The sequence below is a fragment of the Kogia breviceps genome, chromosome 18 (assembly GCF_026419965.1).
Source record: "Kogia breviceps isolate mKogBre1 chromosome 18, mKogBre1 haplotype 1, whole genome shotgun sequence".
NCBI classification, from domain to species: Eukaryota; Metazoa; Chordata; class Mammalia; order Artiodactyla; family Physeteridae; genus Kogia; species Kogia breviceps.
Window position 1 is genome coordinate 39,526,714 of NC_081327.1, and position 26,420 is coordinate 39,553,133.

At 40.3% G+C, this 26,420-nt stretch overlaps 1 protein-coding gene across 3 annotated transcripts in view; it reads left to right on the top strand.

Annotated features, from left to right (window-relative positions):
• CBFB (core-binding factor subunit beta) overlaps positions 1-26,420 on the top strand; it is a 62,586-nt gene that overhangs the window by 14,529 nt on the left and 21,637 nt on the right. For 2 of the 3 annotated variants that reach the window (XM_059045988.2, XM_059045989.2), the window contains exon 4: positions 22,235-22,351. In XM_059045988.2, the coding sequence (XP_058901971.1) occupies positions 22,235-22,351 (117 nt within the window). Of the gene's footprint in view, positions 1-22,234; positions 22,352-22,691; positions 26,300-26,420 lie in introns of those variants that run through there. The other variant, XM_067019672.1, reaches the window with a different exon arrangement.

The following is a 26,420-nucleotide window of genomic DNA, read 5'->3' on the forward strand; positions in this document are numbered from 1 at the left end:
CAGTATTGTTAAGTATATTAAAACTGTTGCGTAACCATCACTACCATCTATCTCCAGAACTTCTGTCATCTTCCTCAAACTGAAACTCTGTACCCATTACCATTAATTCTCCATTCTCCTTTCCCATGCCCCCAGCCCCTGGCAACTGCCATTCTACTTCTGTCTTTGTGAATTTGATTCCTTTAGGTACCTCATATAAGTGGAATCATATGGTATTTTTCCTGTTGTGACTGACTTATTCCACTTAGCATAATGTCTTTAAGGTTCATCCGTGTTGTTTCAATGTAGTGGGTTTTTAAATATATATATAATTTTTTAAAATTTTTGGCTGTGTTGGGTCTTTGTTGCTGCGCACGGGCTTTCTCTAGTTGCGGCAAGCGAGGGCTACTCTTTGTTGTGGTGCACTGGCTTCTCTTTGCGGTGGCTTCTCTTGTCGCGGAGCACCAGCTCTAGGCGCGTGGGCTTCAGTAGTTGCGGCACGTGGGCTCAGTAGTTGTGGCTCATTGGTTTAGTTGCTCCGCGGCATGTGGGATCTTCCCAGACCAGGGATTGAACCCGTGTCCCCTGCATTGGCATTCTTAACCACTGCGCCACCAGGGAAGTCCCTCAATGTAGTGTTTTAAAATAACCTCTTTCCTGACAAAAGAAATAAGAAAAAATTGGAAAATACACCTTTAGGAAAGATATAAAAATCATCCATAACCTACCTCTTAGAAAACCATTGTTAATGTTTTGTTATATTGCTGTTCTTATTTTTTTCTGTGTATATTTAAATTTTAAAGTAAAAATTATTCTATTTGATATAGCATTTACTTTTATCTTTGAATTTTCTGCACATCTTATTAATTGTAGGATACTTTTTTATCTGACATTAAAAAATCTATATCTTTCTGATCTTATTGTTATTAACTATCAAAGAATAGAAAAATCAGAAATAGATACCTTTGTATAAGAAAGAAGCAACAAAATGATTATCAGTTTTAATTTTTAGAATAAAAAGATGAGAAATATGGACATGGATGTAACTAACGAGCACACATGAGTGTTCATCCATCTAGGAAATCTTTGCAAATGTAGGAAACAGTAGTCAGTCAATACTGTACACATGGCAATCATATGAAAAATCTTTTTCTCTCCTACAGAAAACTTTGGGCATTCTAGTAAAGGTGTTCTGGGGCAGAAAACGTTTATTAATAACTACGTCTGACTATATGGGACTCCCTTTGCTCCTGTGTACTCTTAACTTCCTCATTTAAGAATTAGAATAATAGGGCTTCCCTGGTGGCGCAGTGGTTGAGAATCCGCCTGCCAATGCAGGGGACACGGGTTCGTGCCCCGGTCTGGGAAGATCCCACATGCCACGGAGCAGCTGGGCCTATGAGCCATGGCCACTGAGCCTGTGCTTCCGGAGCCTGCGCTCTGCAACGGGAGAGGCCACAGCAGTGTGAGGCCCGCATACCGAAGGAAAAAAAAAAAGAATTAGAATAATAATAGCAAACAGTTCTGTAGCACTGGCTATGTGTGAGGTGCTGTTTTAATTGCTACGTAGATAACATAGACTGATACTTTTATGATCTCCTTTTTACTGAGAAGAAAGCATTTGTAAATTGTAATGCTATTTAGCTTGAGCAGACTTAGAGACTTTATTTGATATTACTTCTTTGATACTTAGTTTTCTACAGAATATTAGAAGCCACAGACTAGCTAACTGTGTTCTTCATGTTATAGACAGTGATTTGTTGGGAGTTTAATTATTGTTACCTTCTTTTATGAAAGTATACAGTGTAAATAGTTGGAAATTATTATCTACTATGAGTTTTTCAATTTAGGCTGGGCCTTCTCAAATTGATGTGTATTTAGGAACCAAGAATTTAAAATAACACTTAAAATGTGCCTTTTGGCAGTGTAACTGTGCTTTTAGGACTCTGATACTTTGCTGTGCTGTACTGTGTGTCCTCAGCAGGAAAGGGCCAAGTCTGGGAATGGTTAGCAGGTTGTTTTTACAGGGGAAAACCTTTCTTCCATGTATACAGTCAATACTAAGCCCTTTTGTGTTTTAAAAGTTTAGATATGAAGGCAGATTAATCTTCAGATTAAAACAAAAGGGTAGGGCTTCCCTGGTGGCGCAGTGGTTAAGAGTCCGCCCACCAATGCAGGGGACACGGGTTTGACCCCTGGTCCGGGAAGATCCGACGTGCCGCGGAGCAACTACTGTGTGCCACTACTACTGAGCCTGCCCTCTAGAGCCCGCATGCCACAGCTAATGATCTCGCAGGCCACAACTACTGAAGCCCGCACACCTAGAGCCCATGCTCTGCAACAAGAGAAGCCACCGCAATGAGAAGCCCTCGCACCGCAAGGAAGAGCATCCCCAGCTCACCACAACTAGGAAGAGCCTGTGCGCAGCAATGAAGACCCAACGCAGCCCCCAAAAAACAAAAACAAAAAAACCAAAAGGGTAGCCTAGGAACCATGTGACTGCAGCATTTCCATTAGGAGAAAGAATTTAGATGTTTTCAAATAAATAAAACATTCTGCCCATATTAAATGATAATTTTTAATAAGTGGCCTCACTTGCAGAGTATTGTTTTAAATAATGGCCCTTTGGGAAAACCCTTCTAAATTTTTTGAGGGTATTGCTTATTCCAGCTTTTTAGTCCTGGCTTGCCATCCCTCTGCTATCCAGAACATTGCTGCTGGGCCATTTTTTTTTTAAATTGCAGTAAAATTCATGTAACATAGAATTCACCATCTCATCCATCTGTACAATTCAGTGGTTTTTAATATATTCACAATGTGCATCACCACTATCAAATTCAGAACGTTTTCAGAACTCTGGACCACTTAAAATACATTTTGACAATCTACAAACTAGCTTTTATGGTGATCACCACCACTAGTACTAGATGATATATACATTACTACTTCTCCTAATCCTGCACTATAGTGAAGTCTTTTATTTGATATTGAAACACATTTAATGATAACTTGATTTTACAGCTGAGGAAGCTGGGGCCTAGAGAGGCTAAATGAATCTTCAGTAGTCATGTAATCTGTTTCCTAGGTAGAGCCAGGATCGAGACCCAGGTCTTTTACCCAAGAGTCTGTGTTGTTTGCAGTTTACCACACTGATGCTAATAATCATTAGGTAAGTTGCTAGAAACTCCACATACAACTTTCCAAAGTTATTGAATATTTTGGCCCACCAAGTTATTCTTCCTGTTATAGTGAATATTATAATATGGTCATTTTCGACCTCATTTGATGACTTCAGAACAACCCTTAACTTCCATCTTTTTCCTTTCAACCTTTAACTTTAACTTTGAATTGTTTTTCTAACAGAGTGCAAATGATATTTGTGATGATAAGCTGCTGGAAAACTACACATAATCATTTTTTTGTGTTAATATTGTGTTAATAATTTGGTAAAGTCAGCTGTAATATTTTTAGAAATAATACTTAACAGAGTTGACTCAGAATGGATTACAATAAATAGCATCTGCCTCTTTTATTTCATTACCTTTTTTTTTTTTTTTTTGTGGTACGCGGGCCTCTCGCTGTTGTGGCCTCTCCCTCTGCGGAGCATAGGCTCAGCGGCCATGGGTCACGGGCCCAGCCGCTGTGCGGCATGTGGGATCTTCCTGGACCGGGGCACAAACCCGTGTCCCCTGCATCAGCAGGCGGACTCTCAACCACTGTGCCACCAGGGAAAGCCCTATTTCATTACCTTTTTTTGGTCTTAGTTAAGGAACAAAGAATTCTACAACTTAATTTTGTATGTTTTTCACTTGAAATGTACCTCTTGGGTCAGAACATTTTAGGACTCTCTTAAAAATGCCTTCCAATGCAGGGGACACGGGCTCAATCCCTGGTCAGGGAACTAAGATCCCACATGCTGGGGCAACTAAGCCTGCGCACTCTAGAGCCTGCACGCTCTAGAGCCCGTGCACCACGACTAGAGAACCCGCATGTCACAACTAAGACCCAATGCAGCCAAATAAATAAATAAATGTATTTTTAAAAACGCATTGTTTACTTTGAATCACAGAATGAAGATGGCAGAACTAGGAAACTGTCTACTTTGGGTTGGGAGTGGGATATTCATATAACATATACTGAAGTCATGTGAAGAGTTCATGTCATTTATTGTTGTAGATGGTTAAGGATTTAACCATGAAATTGACTGTCCAGTCTCTATTTATTTTTAGGGAAATAGTCTATTTTTACATGTCCTGAAATACTTAGGAAACATTAATGATGCAGTCCATTAATGCAACTATGGTTTGGGTGAATGTATAGAGTTATGAGTTTTGGGTGTTAGCTTGTACCACTTACTGGCTCTGTGACCTTCTGCAAGTGAATTATTTAATCTCTCAGTTTTAATTTCTTCTTTTAAACTTTTTCTTATTGGATGGTTGTAAATGTCAAATAAGACTTGGAAAAGTTTTGAGAGCGGTAAAGAATTTATATAAGCCTAAAGTGGTAATGCTTGTTAAACCTGAGTGAAAAAGTACCGGGAAGAGAGAGTTAAGAAATGCAGGGAGCTATATGGAGCTGTTTTGGGGTGGGATAGGGACTTCTTTAAGCAAAGTGAGTTCAAAGTAGAGGCTTGGAGTTGCAGAGAGTCCAGAAATAGCATTCAGGGTCTCACAGTGTTAAAGTTGATGGTGGTTTGTGATGCTTATACTAACATAACATTACTTTTTTTTTTCTTTGCGGTACATGGGCCTCTCACTGCTGTGGCCTCTACCGTTGTGGAGCACAGGCTCCGGACGTGCAGGCTCAGCGGCCATGGCTCATGGGCCCAGCTGCTCCGCGGCATGTGGGATCTTCCCGGACTGGAGCACGAACCCCTGTCCCCTGCATCAGCAGGCGGACTTTCAACCACTGCGCCACCAGGGAAGCCCAACATTACTTTCTTATACAGTGAGAAAGCCAGCAGGAATTTTTTTAAAAATTTATTTGTTATTTATTTATTTTGACTGTACCACGTCTTAGTTGCAGTGGCCTTAGTTGTGGCACGTGGGAACTTCATTGTGGCATGCGGGCTTCTTAGTTGTGACATGCAGACTCTTAGTTGCGGCATTCAGACTTCTTAGCTGTGGCATGCAGACTCCCAGTCGTGGCATGTGGAGCTCTCAGTTGCGGCATGCGGACTCCTAGTTGCGCATGCATGCGGGATCTAGCTCCCCGACCAGGGATTGAACCCAGGCCCCCTGCATTTGGAACACAGAGCCCTACCCACTTGGACCACCAGGGAAGTCCCAGGAATTTTAAATATACCTCGTGAAGCACAGTTTTATTTAAGAATATAAATCATATTACAGATGACCAAATTTTAGACTAGACTAAAAATCTAAGGTTTTTTCTACTTAACAAACCCATGTATATCTCAGAGTATGAATGTTGTTAGTGCGTGAGCAACTTCTCAGATGGCTCACAGAAGGAATGGCTCTTCCAGACGATGGACCATCAGTGTGTTTAGGTGGAGCATTCTTGTGAAAAATGATGTTTAGTGAAAACTTGCAACACATAGCATTAACTCTGTGGGACTGTACAATAAAACCTGTATAATATTTCAGCATACTTTTTGTGTTGTAAAATTTAATACAGTGTGATTTTTATTGTCACTTAAAATACCTTATAAAATGTTCCAAATTAGGTGGGCTATTTCTGCATATTTCACTTTTTAAATGTTTGTTATTTAATGCATTTTCCCCTTAAAAGCTAGTCATGTTTTCATTTGTTAAGTGATCTTATGAAAGAGTAGATAAAAACATATGTATGGGGACTTCACTGGTGTAGCAGTGGTTGAGAATCCGCCTGCCAGTGCAGGGGACACGAGTTTGAGCCTTAGTTTGGGAAGATCCCACATGCCGTGGAGCAACTAAGCCCGTGAGCCACAACTGCTGAGCCTGCATGCCACAACTACTGAAGCCCACACGCCTAGAGCCCATGCTCTGCAACAAGAGAAGCTACCACAGTGAGAAGCCCGCGCACCGCAATTAAGAGTAGCCCATGTGCAGCAACGAAGACCCAGCAAGGAAGACCCAATGCAGCCAAAAGTAAATTAGTTAATTAATTTAAAAAAAAAACATGTATGAACTGATTCACTTTGTTATAAAGCAGAAACTAACACCATTGTAAAGCAATTATACTCCAATAAAGATGTTTAAAAAAAAATGTATGGTTTTAGGAAGAGTAATAAAAGGAACATCCATGTGATGTCTAGTAGGTAGCCACTAGCCACATGTGGCTTTTTTTTTTTTAGCAATATTATTTTATTTATTTTTTTAAACATTTATTTATTTATTAGGTTGCGCCAAGTCTTAGTTTGCAGCAGGTGGGCTCCTTAGTTGCAGCTCACTGGTTCCTTAGTTGTGGCACATGGGCTCTTTTAGTTGTGGCAGGTGGGCTCCTTAGTTGTGGCATGTGAACTCTTAGTTGTGGCATGTATGTGGGATCTAGTTCCCTGGCCAGGGATCAAACTCAGGCCCCCTGCGTTGGGAGTGTGGAGTCTTAACCACTCCACCACCAGGGAAGTCCCCACATGTGACTATTGAGCACTTAAAACGTGGCTACTCTAGTTGACATGTGGTGTATGTGGAAAAGTACACACTGAATTTTGAAAACTTGGTGCGAAAATGGAAGCATGTAAGATATCTCAATAATTTTTATATTGATTACACGTTGAAATAATTTTTTTTTTTTTTTTTTTGCGGTACACGGGCCTCTCACTGTTGTGGCCTCTCCCGTTACGGAGCACAGGCTCCGGACGCGCAGGCTCAGTGACCATGGCTCACGGGCCCAGCCGCTCCTCAGCATGTGGGATCTTCCCGGACCAGGGCACGAACCCGTGTCCCCTGCATCCTCAGGCGGACTCTCAACCACTGCACCACTAGGGAAGCCCTGAAATAATATTTTAGGTATATTTGGTTAAGTAACATTACTGGGATTAATTTTACCTGTTTCTTTTTAGTGTTTTAAACATGGCTGCTAGAAAATTTACATTTATATATGTGAGTTGCATTTGTGGTTCCCATTATATTTATGTTGGATAGTGATGCCTTAAAAAACTCCACAGTCCTATTCCCCCCTCCACAAAAACTTCTCACTACCTTGATTAATATATTTACTTCCTTGCTTTTCTTTATCATCTTGTTCCTATGGATGTATTTCTAAACAGTGATTTGTTTAATTTTGAAAAACTGAATATAGCAAGCACAAACTTCATGGCAGTGTAAATAAAGGACTATAATGTCAGTTCAACATGAAAGTTCCTAGGAGATAAGCTGGACAAAATCTCAGTGTTACTTCTGGATTCAGCTTCCCGGTGAATTTTAAAAGCCTCTGGGGAAGTTTGGGAGCCGAGTCATGAGTAGGTTATGGAAAACCTAGGGCTCATTCTGGATTTGGGGCATCTGGCACAATGTCAGCCATTGTTCACAGTATGCTGGAGGTCTGGAGGAAATAATGATCAGAGGAAGTGGGCTGCTCTGTGTTTTCTGATTCTAGGTTCACCATGAGCTGCCTCCTTTTTACATGAGTTTTTCCATAACTTTTTATTTTATACAACAAACTCTATACCCATTAAACAGTAACTCCCAATTCCTCGACTTCCCCTTCCCCTTTGTTCCTGGCAGCCACCGTTCTTCTTTCTCTGTGATTTTGACTAGTCTAAGTACCTCTTAAAAGTGGAATCATACAGTATTTGTCTTTTTATGACTGGCTTATTTCATTTAGTGTAATGTCTGGAAGATTCATCCATGTAGCATATTGCAGAACTTCCTTCTTTAAAAGGCTGAATAATAATATTCTGTTGTATATATAGACCACATTTTGCTTATCTATTCATTCATCAGTGGACATGTGGGTTGTTTCCAGGTTTTAGCTATTGTAAATACTGCTGTTATGGACATGGGTGTGCAAATATATCTTAGAGACCCTGCTTTCAGTTCTTTTGGGTATATAACCAGAAGTGGAATTGCTGGATCATATGTAATTCTCTTCTTAATTTTTTGAGGAATTGCCACATGTTGTCCACAGAAGCTGTATTCTTTTTTTTTCTTTTAAGTTTTATATCATGTAACTTTTCTTTATTTTTTTTCTTAGAATTTTATTTTTTTATACAGCAGGTTCTTTTTAGTTATCCATTTTATACACATTAGTGTATATATGTCAATCCCTATCGCCCAATTCATCACACCACCACCACCACCCCACCACCACTTTCCCCCCTTGGTGTCCATACATTTGTTCTCTACATCTTTGTCTCTATTTCTGCCCTGCAAACCAGTTCATCTGTACCATTTTTCTAGGTTCCACATATATACGTTAATATATGATATTTGTTTTTCTCTTTCTGACTTACTTCACTCTGTATGACAGTCTCTAGGTCCATCCACGTCTCTACAAATGACCCAATTTCGTTCCTTTTTATGGCTGGGTAATATTCCATTGTATATATGTACCACATCTTCTTTATCCATTCATCTGTCAGTGGGCATTTAGGTTGCTTCCATGACCTGGCTATTGTAAATAGTGCTGCAGTGAACATTGGGGTGCATGTGTCCTTTTAAAAAAAAATTGTATTTATTTATTTATTTACTTATGTATGGCTGCGTTGGGTCTTTGTTGCTGTGCATGGGTTTTCTCTAGTTGTGGTGAGCAGGGTCTACTCTTCATTGTGGCGTGTGGGCTTCTCATTGCGGTATCTTCTCTTATTGCAGAGCATGGGCTCTAGGTGCCCGGGCTTCAGGAGTTGTGGCTTGCAGGATCTGGAGTGCAGGCTCAGTAGTTGTGGCGCACGGGCTTAGTTGCTCCACGACATGTGGGATCTTCCCAGACCAAGGCTTGAACACGTGTCCCCTGCATTGGCAGGCGGATTCATAACCACTGCGCCACCAGGGAAGCCCATCATGTGTCCTTTTGAATCATGGTTTTCTCTGAGTATATGCACACTAGTGGGAATGCTCGGTCATAGGGTAATTCTATTTTTAGTTTTTTAAGGAACCTACATAGTGGCTGTATCAATTTACATTTCCACCAGCAGTGCAAGAGGGTTCCCTTTTCTCCACACCCTCTCCAGCATTAGTTTGTAGATTTTCTGATGATGCCTGTTCTAACTGGTGTGAGGTGATACCTCATTGTAGTTTTGATTTGCATTTCTCTAATAATTAGTGATGTTGAGCAGCTTTTCATGTGCTTCTTGGCCATCTGTATATCTTTGGAGAAATGTCTATTGAGGTCTTCTGCCCATTTTTGGATTGGGTTATTTGTTCTTTAATATTGAGCTGCATGAGCTGTTTATATATTTTGGAGATTAATCCTTTGTCCGTTGATTCGTTTGCAAATATTTTCTTCCATTCTGAGGGTTGTCTTTTCGTCTTGTTTATGATTTCCTTTGCTTTGCAAAAGCTTTTAAGTTTCATTGGGTCCCATTTGTTTATTTTTGTTTTTATTTCCATTACTCTAGGTGGTGGGTCAAAAAAGATCTTGCTGTGATTTATGTCAAAGAATGTTCTTATGTTTTCCTCTAAGAGTTTTACAGTGTCCAGTCTTACATTTAGGTCTCAAATTCATTTTGAGTTTATTTTTGTGTATGGTGTTAGGGTGTTCTAATTTCATTCTTTTACATGTAGCTGTCCAGTTTTCCCAGCACCACATATTGAAGAGACTGTCTTTACTCCATTGTATATCCTTGCCTCCTTTGTCATAGATTAGTTGACCATAAGTGCGTGGGTTTATCTCTGGGCTTTCTATCCTGTTCCATTGATCTATATTTCTGTTTTTGTGCCAGTACCATATTGTCTTGATTACTGTTGCTTTGTAGTATAGTCTGAAGTCAGGGAGTCTGATTCCTCCAGCTCCGTTTTTTTCCCTCAAGACTGTTTTGGCTATTCGGGGTCTTTTGTGTCTCCATACAAAGATTTTGTAAGATTTTTTTGTTCTAGTTCCATAAAAAATGCCATTGGTAATTTGATAGGGATTGCTTTGAATCTGTAGATTGCTTGGGTAGTATAGTCATTTTCACAATATTGATTCTTCCAATCCAAGAACATGGTATATCTCTCCATCTGTTGGTATCATCTTTAATTTCTTTTATCAGTGTCTTACAGTTTTCTGCATACAGGTCTTTTGTCTCCCTAGGTAGATTTATTCCTAGGTATTTTATTCTTTTACACAGCAGCTATATTCTTTTACATTCCCACAGCGGTTCCAGTTTCTCATCGTTACCAACACTTGTTTTCTGGGGGGGATTTTTTTGGTTTTTTTGTTTTTTATTTATTTATATTTGGCTGTGTTGGGTCTTCGTTGTTGCACGCGAGCTTTTTCTAGTTGTAGCGAGCGGGGGCTGCTCTTTGTTGCATTGCACAGGCTTCTCATCCGGTGGCTTCTCTTGTTGCGGAGCATGGGCTCTCGGTGCACGGGCGTCAGTAGTTGTGGCGTGTGGGCTCAGTAGTTGTGGTGCTTGGGCCCTAGGGCACAGGCTCAGTAGTTGTAGCGCACGGGCTTAGTTGCTCTGCGGCATGTGGGATCTTCCCAGACCAGAGATTGAACCCATGTCCCCTGCCTTGGCAGGTGGATTCTTAACCACTGCGCCACCAGGCAAGTCCCTTTTCTGGTTTTTTTTTTTTTTTTTTTGCGGTATGCGGGCCTCTCACTGCTGTGGCCTCTCCCGTTGCGGAGCACAGGCTCCGGACGCGCAGGCCTAGCGGCCATGGCTCACGGGCTTAGTTGCTCCGCGGCATGTGGGATCTTCCCGGACCAGGGCACGAACCCGTGACCCCTGCATCGGCAGGCGGATTCTCAACCACTGCGCCACCAGGGAAGCCCACCTTTTCTGTTTTTTTGATGGTAGTGATCCTAACGGCTGTGGGGTGGTGTCTCATTGTAGTTTTTTTTTTAATGTTTATAGCAGGTTTTTTTTTTTTTTTTTTTTTTTTTTTTTTTTTTTTTTTTTTGCGGTATGCGGGCCTCTCACTGTTGTGGCCTGTCCCGTTGTGGAGCACAGGCTCCGGACGCGCAGGCCCAGCGGCCATGGCTCACGGGCTCAGTTGCTCCGCGGCATGTGGGATCTTCCCGGACCAGGGCACGAACCCGTGTCTCCTGCATCGGCAGGCGGATTCTCAACCACTGCGCCACCAGGGAAGCCCACCTTTTCTGTTTTTTTGATGGTAGTGATCCTAACGGCTGTGGGGTGGTGTCTCATTGTAGTTTTTTTTTTAATGTTTATAGCAGGTTTATTTTTATTATTGACGTATAGTTGATGTATAATATTATATGAGTTATAGGTGTACAATATAGTGAGTCAAAATTTTTAAAGGTTATTCTCCATTTATAGTTATTATAAAATATTGGCTGTATTCCCTGTGTTGTACAATATATCCCTGTTGCTTATTTTATACATAGTATCTCACTGTAGTTTTGATTTGCATTTCCCTAATGACTAGTGTTGTTGAGCATCTTTTCATATGTTTATTGGCCATTTGTAAATCTTCTTTAGAGAAATTTCTATTCAAGTACTTTGCCCATTTTTGAATTGAGTTATTTAGAGGTTTTTTGTTGTTGAGTTTTAGGAGTTCTCTATATTGATTCTGGATTTTAATTCCTTAATAGGTATATGATTTGCACATATTTTCTCCCATTCTGTGGGTTGCCTTTTTCCTCTGTTGATAGTGTCTTTTGATGTACAAATTTTTTTAATTTTAATAAAGTCCTGTTTGTCTATTTTTGTTGTTGTTACCTGTTTCTTTGGTGTCATCCCCAAGAAATCATTGTTAAATCCAGTGTCATGAAGCTTTTATCCTTGCTTTTAAGAGTTTTATAATTTTAGGTCTTACATTTAGGTCTTTGGTACATTTTGAAGTAATTTTTGTAGATAGTGTTAGGTAAGGGTCCAACTTCATTCTTCTGCATATGGATATCCATTTTCCTAGCACCGTTTATTAAAAGGACTGTCCTTTCCCCCATTGAATGGTCTGGGCACCCTTGTCAAAAATCATTTGACCACCTATGTGAGGGTTTATTTCTGGGTGTTTTACTCTAGTGGTCTGTGTGTCTTTATGCCAGTACTATGCTGTTTTGATTAATGAATCTTTACAGTGAGTTTTGAAATCAGGAAGTGTGAATCCTCCGGTTTTTGTTTTGTTTTGTTTTTTTGCGGTACGCAGGCCTCTCACTGTTGTGGCCTCTCCCGTTGCGGAGCACAGGCTCCGGACGCGCAGGCTTAGTGGCTATGGCTCACGGGCCTAGCCGCTCCACGGCATGTGGGATCTTCCCGGACCGGGGCACGAACCCGTTTCCCCTGCATCAGCAGGCGGACTCTCAACCACTGCGCCACCAGGGAAGCCCTGCTTAATCTTTTAAGTTCCAGGCACATTCTTTGTTAATCCATGTTATGATTTCTGTAAGAAGTACTGTTTTCTGTTTTGAACTGTAAGAAGTAGATTGGTAAATTACATTAAATCACTATAGAAGAAGCTATTTTTTACACTTAACATGCAACTCAATTATGATTCAGAGGCAAGTGAGATTGAATGACTGTAATGATTATCCAACAGGCAAGCAGCTGACTATGCATTTCTAAATGAGGAGGGACATGTGACTAAAGGAGAATGAGTCAGAACCAAGTATCTTCTAAAGGAATCTGTTAAATAGACTACACAAAATGATTACAACTAAAAGGCAGGGTGCATACTTCTTTGTGGAATATCTTGTTTTCCTGGGTGCCTGTGGCCATCACAGTATTATTGCTTATCTGCTGATTCATTGGTGTGATCAACTGTTCGTTGTCTCAAAAAAAAAAAAAATGGCTTCTTTCCCTTGGAGAGAAATCACTGTGTAAAACTTTGGTGGAAGTATTGTGTGTAAGCATTCAGTTTCTGTGGTACTCTATATGTTTTGTAAGTGTATGTACATTGGCTTAATTAATTTTTACTATCAACTATGAAAAAGGTATTATTTAGCCTTGATTTTATATGTGAGGAATCTGATGCTTATTAACAATCTTAAATGATTTGTCTCAAATACACTGTTAGAGCCAGGATTTAAATCCAGGTTTTATCTGATTCTAAAGTACATTTAGTTTTTACTCTTCCCATGCTGTCTTGGGATTAAGCATAGTGATAATATTCCTTTCCTTTAAAAAGTAATTATGGTTGATTCTCCTAATTTATGGTAGTTATCTTCTATAAAGTCCCTGCAGACATGGAATTAATGAACACCGAACAACTTCTTCTGCAGAAAATACAGAGTTAGGTTCCTGCAAGCCTCTGGTCACAACATCCTCCTCAGCCAGTTAATACATAATCTTGTTTATGTATGTTTCTGTTTAAAGACACCTTGTTTAATATATATTGTTGATTCAACATTAAACAACAAGATGTTGAGCATCTAGGTTATTTTGTAGCCTTTTGCCATTATTAAAAAAACCCTTAAGAGTGAACAGCCTTGTAATCAAATACTCTGTGTACATCTTTGATTAAATTTTAGGATACGTTCATAGGCATGACATTGCTGGGTCAAAGGAAAATTCACACTTTAAAAATTTTTTTTATTTTTATATTGGAGCATAGTTGATTAACAATGTTGTGTTAGTTTCAGGTATACAGCAAAGTGATTCAGTTTTACATATATGTGTATCCTTTTTAAAATTCTTTTCCCATGTAGTTTATTACAGAATATTGAGCAGAGTTCCCTGTGCTATACACTAGGGCCTTGCTGGTTATCTGTAGTAGATATAGTAGTGTGTACATGTCAATCCCAAACTCCCAATCTATCCCTCCCCCCCACGCTTCTCCCCTGGTAACCATAAGTTTGTTCTCTAAAGCTGTGAGTCTGTGAGTCTAGTTTGCAAATAAGTTCATTTGTATCACTTTTTTTAAGATTCTGCATATATAAGTGATATCATATGATATTTGTCTTTCTCTGTCTGACTTCACTTAGTATGATAATCTCCAGGTCAATCCATGTTGCTGCAAATGGCATTATTTCTTTCTTTTTAATGGATGAGTAATATTATATTGTATATATATACCACATCTTTTTTTGTGTGTGTGTGTGTGTGTATGTGTTTTGCGGGCCTCTCACTGTTGTGGCCTCTCCTGCTGTGGAGCACAGGCTCCGGACGCACAGGCTCAGCAGCCATGGCTCACGGGCCCAGCCGCTTCGCGGCATGTGGGATCTTCCTGGACCGGGGCACAAACCCGTGTCCCCTGCATCGGCAGGTGGACTCTCAACCACTGCACCACCAGGGAAGCCCTGTACCACATCTTCTTTATCCATTCATCCATTGATGGACCTTTAGGTTGCTTCCATGTCTTGGCTATTATAAACAGCACTACAATGAACATTGGGGTACATGTATCCTTTCAAACCTTGTTTTTCTCCAGATATGTGTCCAGGAGTGGGATTGCTGGATCATATGGTAGCTCTGTTTTTAGTTTTTTAAGGAAACTCCATACTGTTCTCCATAGTGCCTGTACCAATTTACCCTTTTTTCCACACCCTCTCCAGCATTTATTGTTTGTAGACACTTTTTTTTTGCGTTATGCGGCCCTCTCACCGTTGTGGCCTCTCCCGTTCCGGAGCACAGGCTCCGGACACGCAGGCTCAGCGGCCATGGCTCACGGGCCCAGCCGCTCTGCGGCATGTGGGATCTTCCCGGACCGGGGCACAAACCCGTGTACCCTACGTCGGCAGGCGGACTCTCCACCACTGCACCACCAGGGAAGCCCTGTAGACACTTTTTAATGATGGCCATTCTGATTGGTGTGAGGTGATATCTGATTGTAGTTTTGATTTGCATTTCTCTAATAATTAGCGATGTTGAGCATTTTTTCATGTGTCTCTTGGCCATCTGTATGTCTTCTTTGGAGAAATGTCTGTTTAGGTCTTCTGCCCATTTTTTTATTGGGTTGTTTGGTTTTTTTTGATATTGAGCCCCATGAGCTGTTTCTAAGAGGAAAATTCACACTGTTGCCAAAAAATGCCTTCCCAGAATTGTTAGCCAGTTCACGCTCCCTCTGACAATGTAGTAGAACCTGGTATACACATTATTAAGATTTTTAATTAAAAAAAGTTTTTTAAAATATGTATGTATGTATGTTGCCGGGTCTTAGTTGCAGCACACGGGAGCTTCATCGTGGCATGCGGACACTTAGTTGCCACAAGCACGCAGGATCTAGTTTCCCGACTAGGGATCAAACCTGGGCCCCCTGCATTGGGAGCACAGTCTTACCCAGTCAACCACCAGGGAAGTCCCTAATTTTTAAAATTTTTACCTTTTGTTTAGAAATAGTTACCTTGTTTTATTTTAATATTTTAGCCATTTTATTTTTTCTCAAACTTTTTTTTTTAATGGTAGTCAGTTTTCCCATCTCCACTGGTTAAGTAAAATACCCTTTTACCATTGATGTGAAATGTTGCCCTTTTCATTTATTAAGTACTTGTATATGTGGTTTTGTTTTTTAATTTTTTTGTTTATTCCATCAAGTTGTTTCTGGCTGCCACAGCACTACTGCATATGTACTGATTGCGTTGTCACAGGTCTTAATAGCTGAAAGAGCAGAAAAATACTTTCTTTTATTCTCTTGGATAGTCTGATTCTTTTGTATGAATTATAGACTTATTTTGTAAATTCCAGAAAACATTTTGACATTTTACTGGAATTGCGTTAAAATAAGGATTACTTTGGGGTAAATTGGCATTTGTAGTCTTACCATTAGAGAACATGACATCTCACTAGTTTTTCAAGTCTCTTTCTGTGTTTCAAAAATTAGGTATTTTCTTCTTATAGAGCCTACCTGTTTCATATTAAATTTATTCTTCGTAGATACTTTTAATGCTATTTTAAAAAAATATAAATTTATTTATTTATTTTTGGCTGCGTTGGGTCTTCTTGCTGCATGCAGGCTTTCTCTAGTTGCGGCGAGCGGGGGCTGCTCTTCATTACGGTGTGCGGGCTTCTCATTGTGGTGGCTTCTCTTGTTGCGGAGCACGGGCTCTAGGTGAGTGGGCTTCAGTAGTTGTGGCACACAGGCCCAGTAGTTGTGGCTCACGGGCTCTAGAGCGCAGGCTCAGTAGTTTTGGTGCACAGGCTTAGTTGCTCTGCGGCATGTGGGATCTTCCTGGACCAGGGCTCGAACACGTGTCCCCTGCATTGGCAGGCGGATTCTTAACCACTGTGCCATCAGGGAAATCCCAATGCTATTTTAAAATAAGGTTTGTTTTTTTAATTTTTCATTTTATTTTCCAACACAGGAAAGTTGTTGGGGTTTGTTTTTTTTTTATAACCTGCCACTTTATTGAACTCATTAATTCACTTGGTTTTTCAGTTGAATATTTTAGATTTTTCAGGTAGATAATCTTCAGATATTATATCCTGGTCATGTTTATATACAACTTTGTTAGAACTGTGGTCTTTTTTTTTTTTTTTTTTTTTTTGTGGTACGCGGGCCTCTCACCGTTGTGGCCTCTCCCGTTGTGGAGCACAGGCTCTGGACGCACAGGCTCAGCCCAGCCGCTCCGCGGAATGTGGGAGCCTCCCGGACCGGGGCACGAACCCGTGTCCCCTGCATCGGCAGGCGGACTCTCAACCACTGCGCCACCAGGGAAGCCCAAGAACTGTGGTCTTTATTTTTTATTTTTATTTTTTTTTTTGCGGTATGCGGGCCTCTCACTGTTGTGGCCTCTCCCATTGCGGAGCACAGGCTCTGGACACGCAGGCCTAGCGGCCATGGCTCACGGGCTTAGTTGCTCTGCGGCATGTGGGATCTTCCCGGACCAGGGCACGAACCCGTGTCTCCTGCATCGGCAGGCGGATTCTCAACCACTGCGCCACCAGGGAAGCCCGAACTGTGGTCTTTAAAAAGAGGTTGCAAAGCTGTTGGATCCAGCTCCTTACAATTTTATTACTATCAATGGAACATTCTGTTAACCTTAGGAGTTAAGTGAGTCCTACTTAAATGTAATGAGTGAATTCAGTTTTAATTCTTAGAGTTCTTTTTGTATGCATTCTGCTCTTCCTTATTAAAGACTTTAACTGGTGTTGGAATCTTTTTTGGGGTGGTGGGATACAATTTTTTAAAAAATCATCATGTATTCCCCTCTGCCCTTATGATAATACCACGTACAAAATGACAGGTAATATACATCTGTTGAATAGGTGAATCCTTTCATATTGAAATTATAGGAAAGCTACAAGAAAAACATTTCTAAATTCCAGGTGTATTTCTGTTCTTCTATTAATCATTATTCAGGTATGTCCTGAGGGCCTAAGGGGTACTGATCATTTCCTCTACTGTTTTCCCTAATATCTCAGTTTATTGGCTAGAGTCACAATTATTTGAGCTCTAATAGTTTACTATAAGGAAATGAAATATTCTTTCCAATTGAAATGGGTTTTTTGAGGGTGAAGTATCTGCTTCTTGCTTTTATCAATAGCTTTGACACTTGGTTTCTGTGTATCTTGATGTTATGGCTCAGTACCAATGTGCATGGGAGTCTTTGCAAATTTACAATTATTCTGTTTTAATTATCTTGAAATTATCTTCTTCAGAACCACTCAATAAAGGGAACTTTCTGCTATCCCTTTGTACTCTCAATTTCTATTCTCAGTCCAGCTACCTAGGAGCTAGAAACACTGAACATCCATGTAGTATTGTAGAAGAAAGGGCAATTGAAGATGCCACTGTTTATTCCAAATTTATATGCTCTCAGAATAAGAGACTCCAGACTCAGAGATAGAACTATTTTGTACAGGTTGATAAATGGGAAACTAAGTTCTCTCTTATCCTTCCTCTGGCACATTTCAAAACCCAGGGTAACTAATGTTTAGCTGCTTAAGCAGTTTGGTCCTTTTACTAAATGGAAGGGTATTTATCATCTCTCAAGCTTGGTGCTACAAAGACCTTGGTGTCTGTGAGGGGAAAGGGAAGAATTGCATTTTTACTGTCATAGTTGAATCCTTTTCCCCTTGTACACCCTTTTGAGAATTTGGTGAAAGCATTGGACTTCCTTAGAAAAATGCACACGGACACAAACATACATTTTTACACAGAATTTTGGGAGGTTTCTGGTCTTCTTGAAACTTATCCACAAACCCAAACTCATGTGGGTTTTCTGATCTCCAGACTAAGAACCTCCTGCCTTATATAAGAACATTGCTAAAAGTTATGAGTGACCTAAGATACTGTAACGTAATACTTCAAAATCTTATGCAGCCAACAAAGGGGAAATTTTTACTTGGGGGCCTTTAACTTAACCTTTAGCCCCTAGGCTCTTTGCATGTTTTCCTGTTTCTTCATTGGCAGTTCATAGGCTGCTCTGCTGGATTATTCTCTTCTACCCAACATCTGAAAGTTGGATTTCCTTAGGGTTCTTCATGGGTCCCCCTCTTTTCTCCTTCTACTTACTGCTTGAGTAATCTCTTCCTTTCCCCTGGATTTAAATACCACTGTGTTGTTGATGGCTGCCAGATTTATATCATCAGCCCGTATCTCTTCACAGAGTGCTAGAATCCTATATGCAACTGCCTGCTCAAAAATCTCCATATACATATCTTATAGATGTCACCTATGTAACAGATAAAACTTATTGCAAATATTTTTATAATAGCTCTATTGAGATAAAATTCATAGACCATAAAATTCATCCTTCACTAAATTAACTAAAAATCCAGGGATTTTTAGTATATTCACAGGCTTGTGCAGCTGTCACCACTCTGTCATTCCAAAACATTTTCATCACCCTAAAAAGAAATCCTGTACTTATTAGCAGTCACTCCTCATTCCCCCTCCCTTCAGCCCCTGGGAACCACTGATATCCTTTCTGTCTCTGTATTTACCTATTCTGGATGTTTCATATAAATGGAATCATATAGTATGTGGCCTTTTTCTGGTTTCTTTCACTTAGCATAATGTTTTCAAGGTTCATCCATGTTGTAGCATGTATCACTACTTTATTCCTTTTTAATGGCTGAATGGTATTCCATTACATGGATAATGCCACAGTTGGTTCGTACATGTTTTTGCTGAAGCTCTACTGCTACAGTGATGTGGAATTTAAAGTTACAAATGTGAAAGAAAAGTGATTGTGTAATTTGGATTGAAATAACATCACAAATACTGATACTTAGAGATTGAGCTGATTAAAAAATTGTGCAATACTTTTACCTTATTTCCAAAAGAACCCAAAATGTGAGGCTGCAGTCACTTGTCACTTTTCTGTGAAGTCTTAGACACATTTTCTGATATTTTAGTTTTGGAAAGATAAGCAAGCTATTTTGTTATTTTTGTGTGTGATTAGCTGAATATTTACCCATTTTAAAGGCTTTATAGAATTCATTTTATATAAAACATTTAATTGTTCTAGGACAGTGGGTTTAAACCCTAAGTCATATTCTAATACATTTTCTTTTCAAAGTTTGAAATAAACCATCATTATTTTCAGTGAAAAATGTCTGAATGTTTAAATGACATTATTAAATTACATTACAAAATGCCAAACTAAGAGAGTTTTATTTTCTTCGTACTTCAAGGTTTGGTATTCATGAATGTATGAAAGTGCCAAGCGTTTACTTTGAAGGGCTACACACAAAACTGTATTTATTTAAATGTGAACAATCTAAATAAATCACAGGATCATCTAAATATTTTAAATTACAATTCCAGGCACTAGCCTTGATTATGAACTGTAGCCATTTTCTGAACCCATTTAGGAATATTCCAAAGCAGATGTGGTTTTCTTAGTCATGAGAAAACTTTTATAAAGAAGTAATAAATTAGCTGTTTAAAAGTTTGGTAATTTCATAAGGAAAATATTTTTAGACTATGAAAGTTAATATGAATAAGCTAGATTATGGAATCTTTGAATCTAAAAGATGTAAGTCATTGATGAAGAATATAGAATCTGATCATGAAGTTGACCTTTCTCTGCTATTAGATGAGGATTATCTTTATGTTTAGTGTGAGAATTTAAAATAATGAGGTAGATTGATAAGTGAAATGCTGTGCTGATTGTGTAGCACCCCCTCCTCTGTTGGAAAGAGTAAGTGGGAATCTTGATTAGTAGATGTGGTAAGTCAAGTTATATTGATAGGCAATTCAGAGGGTTATTTTAGGTTTAGTGAGGTATCGAATATGAGGTCGTCACAGTTACTTGTTCAACTAGGTGCATACCAGTGGAGTTTTAAATTTAGTGTGGAAGGGAATGAGCACTTATCAGAACAGAAGGAAATGTGTGGTTAAACGGTTTCAGCTATAACTGTAGACTGTTTCCCTTGGTCCAAATGGGAGGAGAATTGGAACTTTATGTTTTTGGCTTTTTTCCCCAATATCAGTATAAATTGATTCTGCATGGTTTATTGGGGCCCTTAACAGGAAAAACAGTTGGTGTTTACTAGTGGAGGGGAATGACTTAACTCTATGTACTAAGAAGGCATAAGTCCTCTAGGTTTTATTTTACAGGTGGCTCAGTAGTCATTTTTGTTGCGTATTTATAATTACTGATATAATTAATAATTTAGTAAGTTATTCTTATTAAACCTCTGTAAAACAAGAATGCTTCATGATTTTATTTGTTGAAGAAACTGCTGAATTGAGTAAAGAAAAAGTTGATGCTTCCAGCTTTTTCCTCAAAATGAGAAACTGCCTTACTGACTATATAATTATAGGTATAATAATATATATATATTATATATATAATATACATATAATGCTAATTTTAGCTCACAAAAGCACTGGGATTATCCAAAGAAAATATATTTGGTTTAATCAGATGAAGAACCTTATTTATAAAGATATATTGGATAATCTGGAATTTTGAAAACTCATTGAAGTCCTGCATCCTCTGCATTTAAAAGATCTTGTTAAGGCAGTAAATGAGTAAAAAAAAAAAAAAAATCTATGCTGTTTTTTATTCAGAAGCCCGTGTTAAATGAGGTAGAGAAGACCTAAAATAACAATGTTGGGTTTTTATTTTTGAAGTACTTATTAGAATAAAATGGTATTCTGATGAGGGAGATTGTAAGAACTAACAAGTTTCTCTTTTCTTCTCTTTTATATTTTCTTATTATATCACAGTAAAATACTCACCTCAAGATGATAGCATTAGCACCTTTCCTTTCTTGATGGATCCGTAATTGCTCTTGAGAACCAACTATATTTACAGGCAATATGAAAATTAATTTGGTGATCAAAAATGAAAGTTATTTAAATTTGGAAATCATACCTAAAGTGACTTTTGCTCAAGGGTTATTTACTTGAAACAGAAGAATTCTCTTATGTTTAGTATGCATAAATAAATGTTGTATCACTTACGGTTCTTTGTCTAAAAGCAGTAGAAATCCACTCTGGCTAACTTAAGTAAAAAAAGAAAAAGAAAGAAAAACAGCATTATTTACCAGGAATCTATGAGGTAGCTTATAAAACTGAAAGGAAATGTGAAGAACCTGACCCTGGGTGGCTCCAGGTATCCCAACAGGGAGAAACAGTACCTGCTGTCTTCAGGGGCTAGTGAATTACAGTTGTTCTACATCTTTATGTCTTCCTAGTCAAGATTCAAAAATTAAAGCAAAGTACCTGATTGTCCTAGCTTCAGCTGCAAAAGAAACAATGTAACTTCAAGTATCACCTTACTACAGTTTTTACAAAATCTGTAAAACATCCTTTTAAAAATAATCTGGAGGGACTTCCCTGGTGATGCAGTGGATAAGAATCCTCCTGCCAATGTAGGGGACACGGGTTTGAGCCCTGGTCCAGGGAGATCCCACATGCTGTGGAGCAGCTAAGCCCATGCACCACAACTACTGAGCCTGTGCTCTAGAGCCCTTGAGCCACAACTACTGAGCCCGCGTGCCACAACTACTAAAACCCACACACCTACAGCCCTTGCTCAACAACAAGAGAAGCCACCGCAATGAGAAGCCCAACTGGAGAAAGCCCACATGCAGCAACGAAGACCCAACACAGCCAAAAATGAAAATTAAATTAAACCTTTAAAAAAATAAATAATCTGGAAAAATTGTGACTAGAAATAAAATCCTGGTAAACCAGATGGACAATTTATAGAATATGGTCAGAGGCTATGCTTTGTATACTTTCCTACAATTCTTAATTTTATAATTGTATTTTTTTTCCCCAAAAAAAACCAGTTTTCATAAGTAAGTTTATCCTTTGTTTTTTATGTGTCTGATGGCTTATCATTGGTTTTCATCCTTCTTTCTGTGTCTTAGGTATATTTGAAGGCTCCCATGATTCTGAATGGAGTCTGTGTTATCTGGAAAGGTTGGATTGATCTCCAGAGACTGGATGGTATGGGCTGCCTGGAGTTTGATGAGGAGCGAGCCCAGGTAGGGTGACTTCAGGCTTTACTGACTGTGGTCCCTTTATTTACCCCTAATCTTGCCTTTGTCTGGAGATCTATTTTACCCAGTCTTTAAGAGTAAGTATACAGTGCTGCCCTGGGAGCCGCAGCTGGTCCTGGCCTTGCAGCTTGCGGGGGAGGCTGCCCGGAGGAGGCAGCGACAGTGGTGGCAGTGGTGTGTCCCTGGGCCCCTGGACCACAGCTTCTTTACTGCCAAGTCTATCCATCTGTTCATCCATCTGTGGGGGTCCACAATGGCCACCTTCAGCCGCCAGGAATTTTTCCAGCAGCTCCTACAGGGCTGTCTCCTGCCTACTGCCCAGCAGGGCCTTGACCAGATCTGGCTGCTCCTTGCCATCTGCCTCGCCTGCCGCCTCCTCGGGAGGCTTGGGTTGCCGTCCTACCTGAAGCATGCAAGCACTGTGGCAGGTGGGTTCTTCAGTCTCTACCACTTCTTCCAGCTGCACATGGTTTGGGTCATGCTGCTCTGCCTTCTGTGCTACCTCGTGCTATTCCTCTGCCGACATTCCTCCCATCGTGGCGTCTTCCTCTCTGTCACCATCCTCATCTACCTACTCATGGGTGAGATGCACATGGTGGACACTGTGACATGGCACAAGATGCGAGGGGCCCAGATGATTGTGGCCATGAAGGCAGTGTCTCTGGGCTTCGATCTGGACCGGGGCGAGGTGGGTGTGGTGCCCTCACCCGTGGAGTTCATGGGCTACCTCTACTTTGTGGGCACCATCGTCTTTGGGCCCTGGATATCCTTCCACAGCTACCTACAGGCTGTCCAAGGCCTCCCGCTGAGCCGCCAGTGGCTGCAGAAGGTGGCCCAGAGCCTGGTGCTGGCCCTGCTGTGCCTTGTGCTGTCCACCTGTGTGGGCCCCTACCTCTTCCCCTACTTCATTCCCCTTGATGGTGACAACCTCCTTCACAAGTGGCTGCGAGCCTACGAGAGTGCTGTCTCCTTCCACTTCAGCAACTATTTTGTGGGCTTTCTATCTGAGGCCACAGCCACGTTGGCGGGGGCTGGCTTCACCGAGGAGAAGGATCACCTGGAATGGGACCTGACGGTCTCTAAGCCACTGAATGTGGAGCTGCCCCGGTCCATGGTGGAAGTTGTCACAAGCTGGAACCTGCCCATGTCTTGTTGGCTAAATAACTATGTTTTCAAGAATGCTCTCCACTTGGGGACCTTCTCAGCCGTGCTGGTCACCTATGCAACCAGCGCCCTCCTGCACGGCTTTAGCTTCCACCTGGCTGCGGTGCTGCTGTCCCTGGCATTTATCACTTATGTGGAGCACATCCTCCGAAAGCGCCTGGCTCGGATCCTCAGTGCCTGTGTCTTGTCGAAAAGGTGCCCACCAGACTGTTCACACCAGCATCGTTTGGGCCTGGGGGTGCGAGCCTTAAACCTGCTCTTTGGGGCCCTGGCCATCTTCCACCTGGCCTACCTGGGCTCCCTGTTTGACGTTGATGTGGACGATACCACAGAGGAGCAGGGCTACAGCATGGCATACACTGTCCACAAGTGGTCAGAGCTCAGCTGGGCCAGTCACTGGGTCACTTTTGGATGCTGGATCTTCTACCATCTCATAGGCTGAGACACGTCTGTGGACCCTCACAGCTGCCTCAAGAACCCTCCTCTGGGTGCCAACTCTGATGGGGGATAGGGGAAGGCCCTCTCTCTAATTTTTGACCCTCTTTTTTGACCCTCTCTCCATTCTTGACCCCCCCCCAGTACCCCTACACACACACACACACACACACACACACACACACACACACTCTTCCATCCACGGGCCTCCCCGCCTTCCTTGTCTCTTTTTATATATAGTTTGTTGTTATCAAATAAAGTTAGGAAGTATTTTTTAAAAAGAGTAAGTATAGAAAGTCTCATGTTCTCGTAATATTGATGAATTCTGAAGAGATTGAGACCCAAATTTTGGTCCTGGTTTGGGGAAAGTTTTTCCTTCAGTGGTTCTAAATTGCACTGGATTACCACTGTGTGCTTAGTGGGGCACTTCAAAGTGTAGTAGATGGTTCTGTTTAATATTTGTTCTGGATCCTTAGCACATTATGAGAGGGGAAAAAAACAGTTTAAAATAAAATGTAGGAGCAGCACTTTTGAAATGGCTGAGTTAGGAGCTTGGCAGAGTCTCTCTCCAAAAAGCAGTGATTAAACTTAAAATTGTAAACAAACAAACAAAAACCCATTTAAGGTCTCTGGAAATTAACCAAAGGACATATATTGAGAGGCATTTATTCAAACAAAGCTAGTGAATTTCAGTAAGAACAGCGATAGTCTGGCATTTTAGTAAGGAGCTGCTCCTGTCTCCCTTAGCTCTGTGGTTCCTCAAGTTCTACCCTGGGCAGGCAGGACAAGCCATGAGGACTGGCAGCTCTGCTGTCCTGTCAAAGGGAGCTAACTTTATTTAGAGTAGCACTTGGAAAAATACATGTCCAGGGCTGTTATTGAAAACAATAGCAGTCTCTGTGGCAAACAACTGGAGAAAGCTAATGTTTCAGGAAGCAACAAAATGGCAGACTAGCCAGAAATGTATCAGGGAAATCTAGGGAAAGAGATAGCTAAAGTGAACCTTACTGAGATCACACTTAACCTCTCATGGTCCAAAAGGCTGTGTACATGTGCAAAGCTACACCTGTTCAGGAGAGGACAGAGAGAGCCCTTGAAAGCTGCTAGTCCCTGGCTGAATACAGGGTAGACTGATAAACTCCCTGCACTTTGAAAGTAAGCCACACACAGATCCCATGGCAAAGGATTAGAAGCCTTCTAACTCAAGGTGTTTAAGCAAAACCTCTGACCAATCATTGGCTGACCACTAGTTTATGCTGACCCAGGGGCAACCCCCTAGAAAGTAAGGCTTAAAAAGAAAAAAAACTAAGCAGTGACATCAGAGGCTGCACATTGCTGGGGAAACAGACTCCACACAGCTAGGCAAGACACTTAAGTAGACAAACAAAAAACAGCAACAACAAGCTGGAGGCAGGGGTCAGAATTCAGAGTTGCTACAGTATATTATCTAAAATATCCAATTTTCAACAGGAAATTGTAAGACATGCAAATAAGCACACAAGTGTGACTGATACTCAGGGTTTAGATAAAGCAGGCAGTAGATAACTCTAAGGAAGTTCAAATGATGGTTCTTAGTGACAGAAGACTTAAAAGTAATTCTTTTTCAGTGTGTTCAAAGAACTAAAGGAAAATTTCTTCCTTTAAAGAATTGAAGGACAATTATGACAGTGACTCACCAAAGACAGAATATTAATAAAGAGATCTAAATTTTTTTTAAAAATCAAGTAGAAATTCTAGAATTGAAAAGTACAATAACTGAAAGGAAAAATTCACAGACTCAGCAGATTTAAGCTGGCAGAAGAATTAGTGAACTTGAGCATAGATTAATAGAGATTATCCAGTCTCAGGAACAGAAAGAAGAAAGAACAAAGAAAAATGAACAGTATCAGAGATTGTAGGACACCAGCACACAGACCAACATATATGTAATGAAAGTCCCAGGCAGTAAGGAGAGAAAGAAAGGGGCAGAAAATACATTTTAAGAAATAATGGCTGAAAACTTCTAAATTTGATGAAAAATATTCATCTCCATATCCAAGAAGTTTAATGAACTCCAAGTAGGGTAAACAGAAAGAAATCCACAACTAGGTACATCATAGCCAAACTGTTGAAAAACAAAGAGAATCTTAAAAGCAGCAAGAAATAGGCCTCATTACATACACGGGAGCCACAATAAGATTAAGAGCTGACTTGTCTTTTGAAATTATGGAGGCCAGAAGATAGTGTGATGACATATTCAAAATGCTGAAAGAACATGTCAGAGTATCTGATTATTAGCGGGTGTTAATTTTTTCAGTTGTTTATTATTAATCCTCTTAATAAAGTTAAAATAATGACAAGAATAAAAAGGAGCTCTCTTTTTGTTATTTCTGTTATTCCCATTTTGTTCACCATATATAGAAATGTAGGAATTTTCTTCTTAAGAGATCAAAAAATTAAACCTTCCTACTAAAAA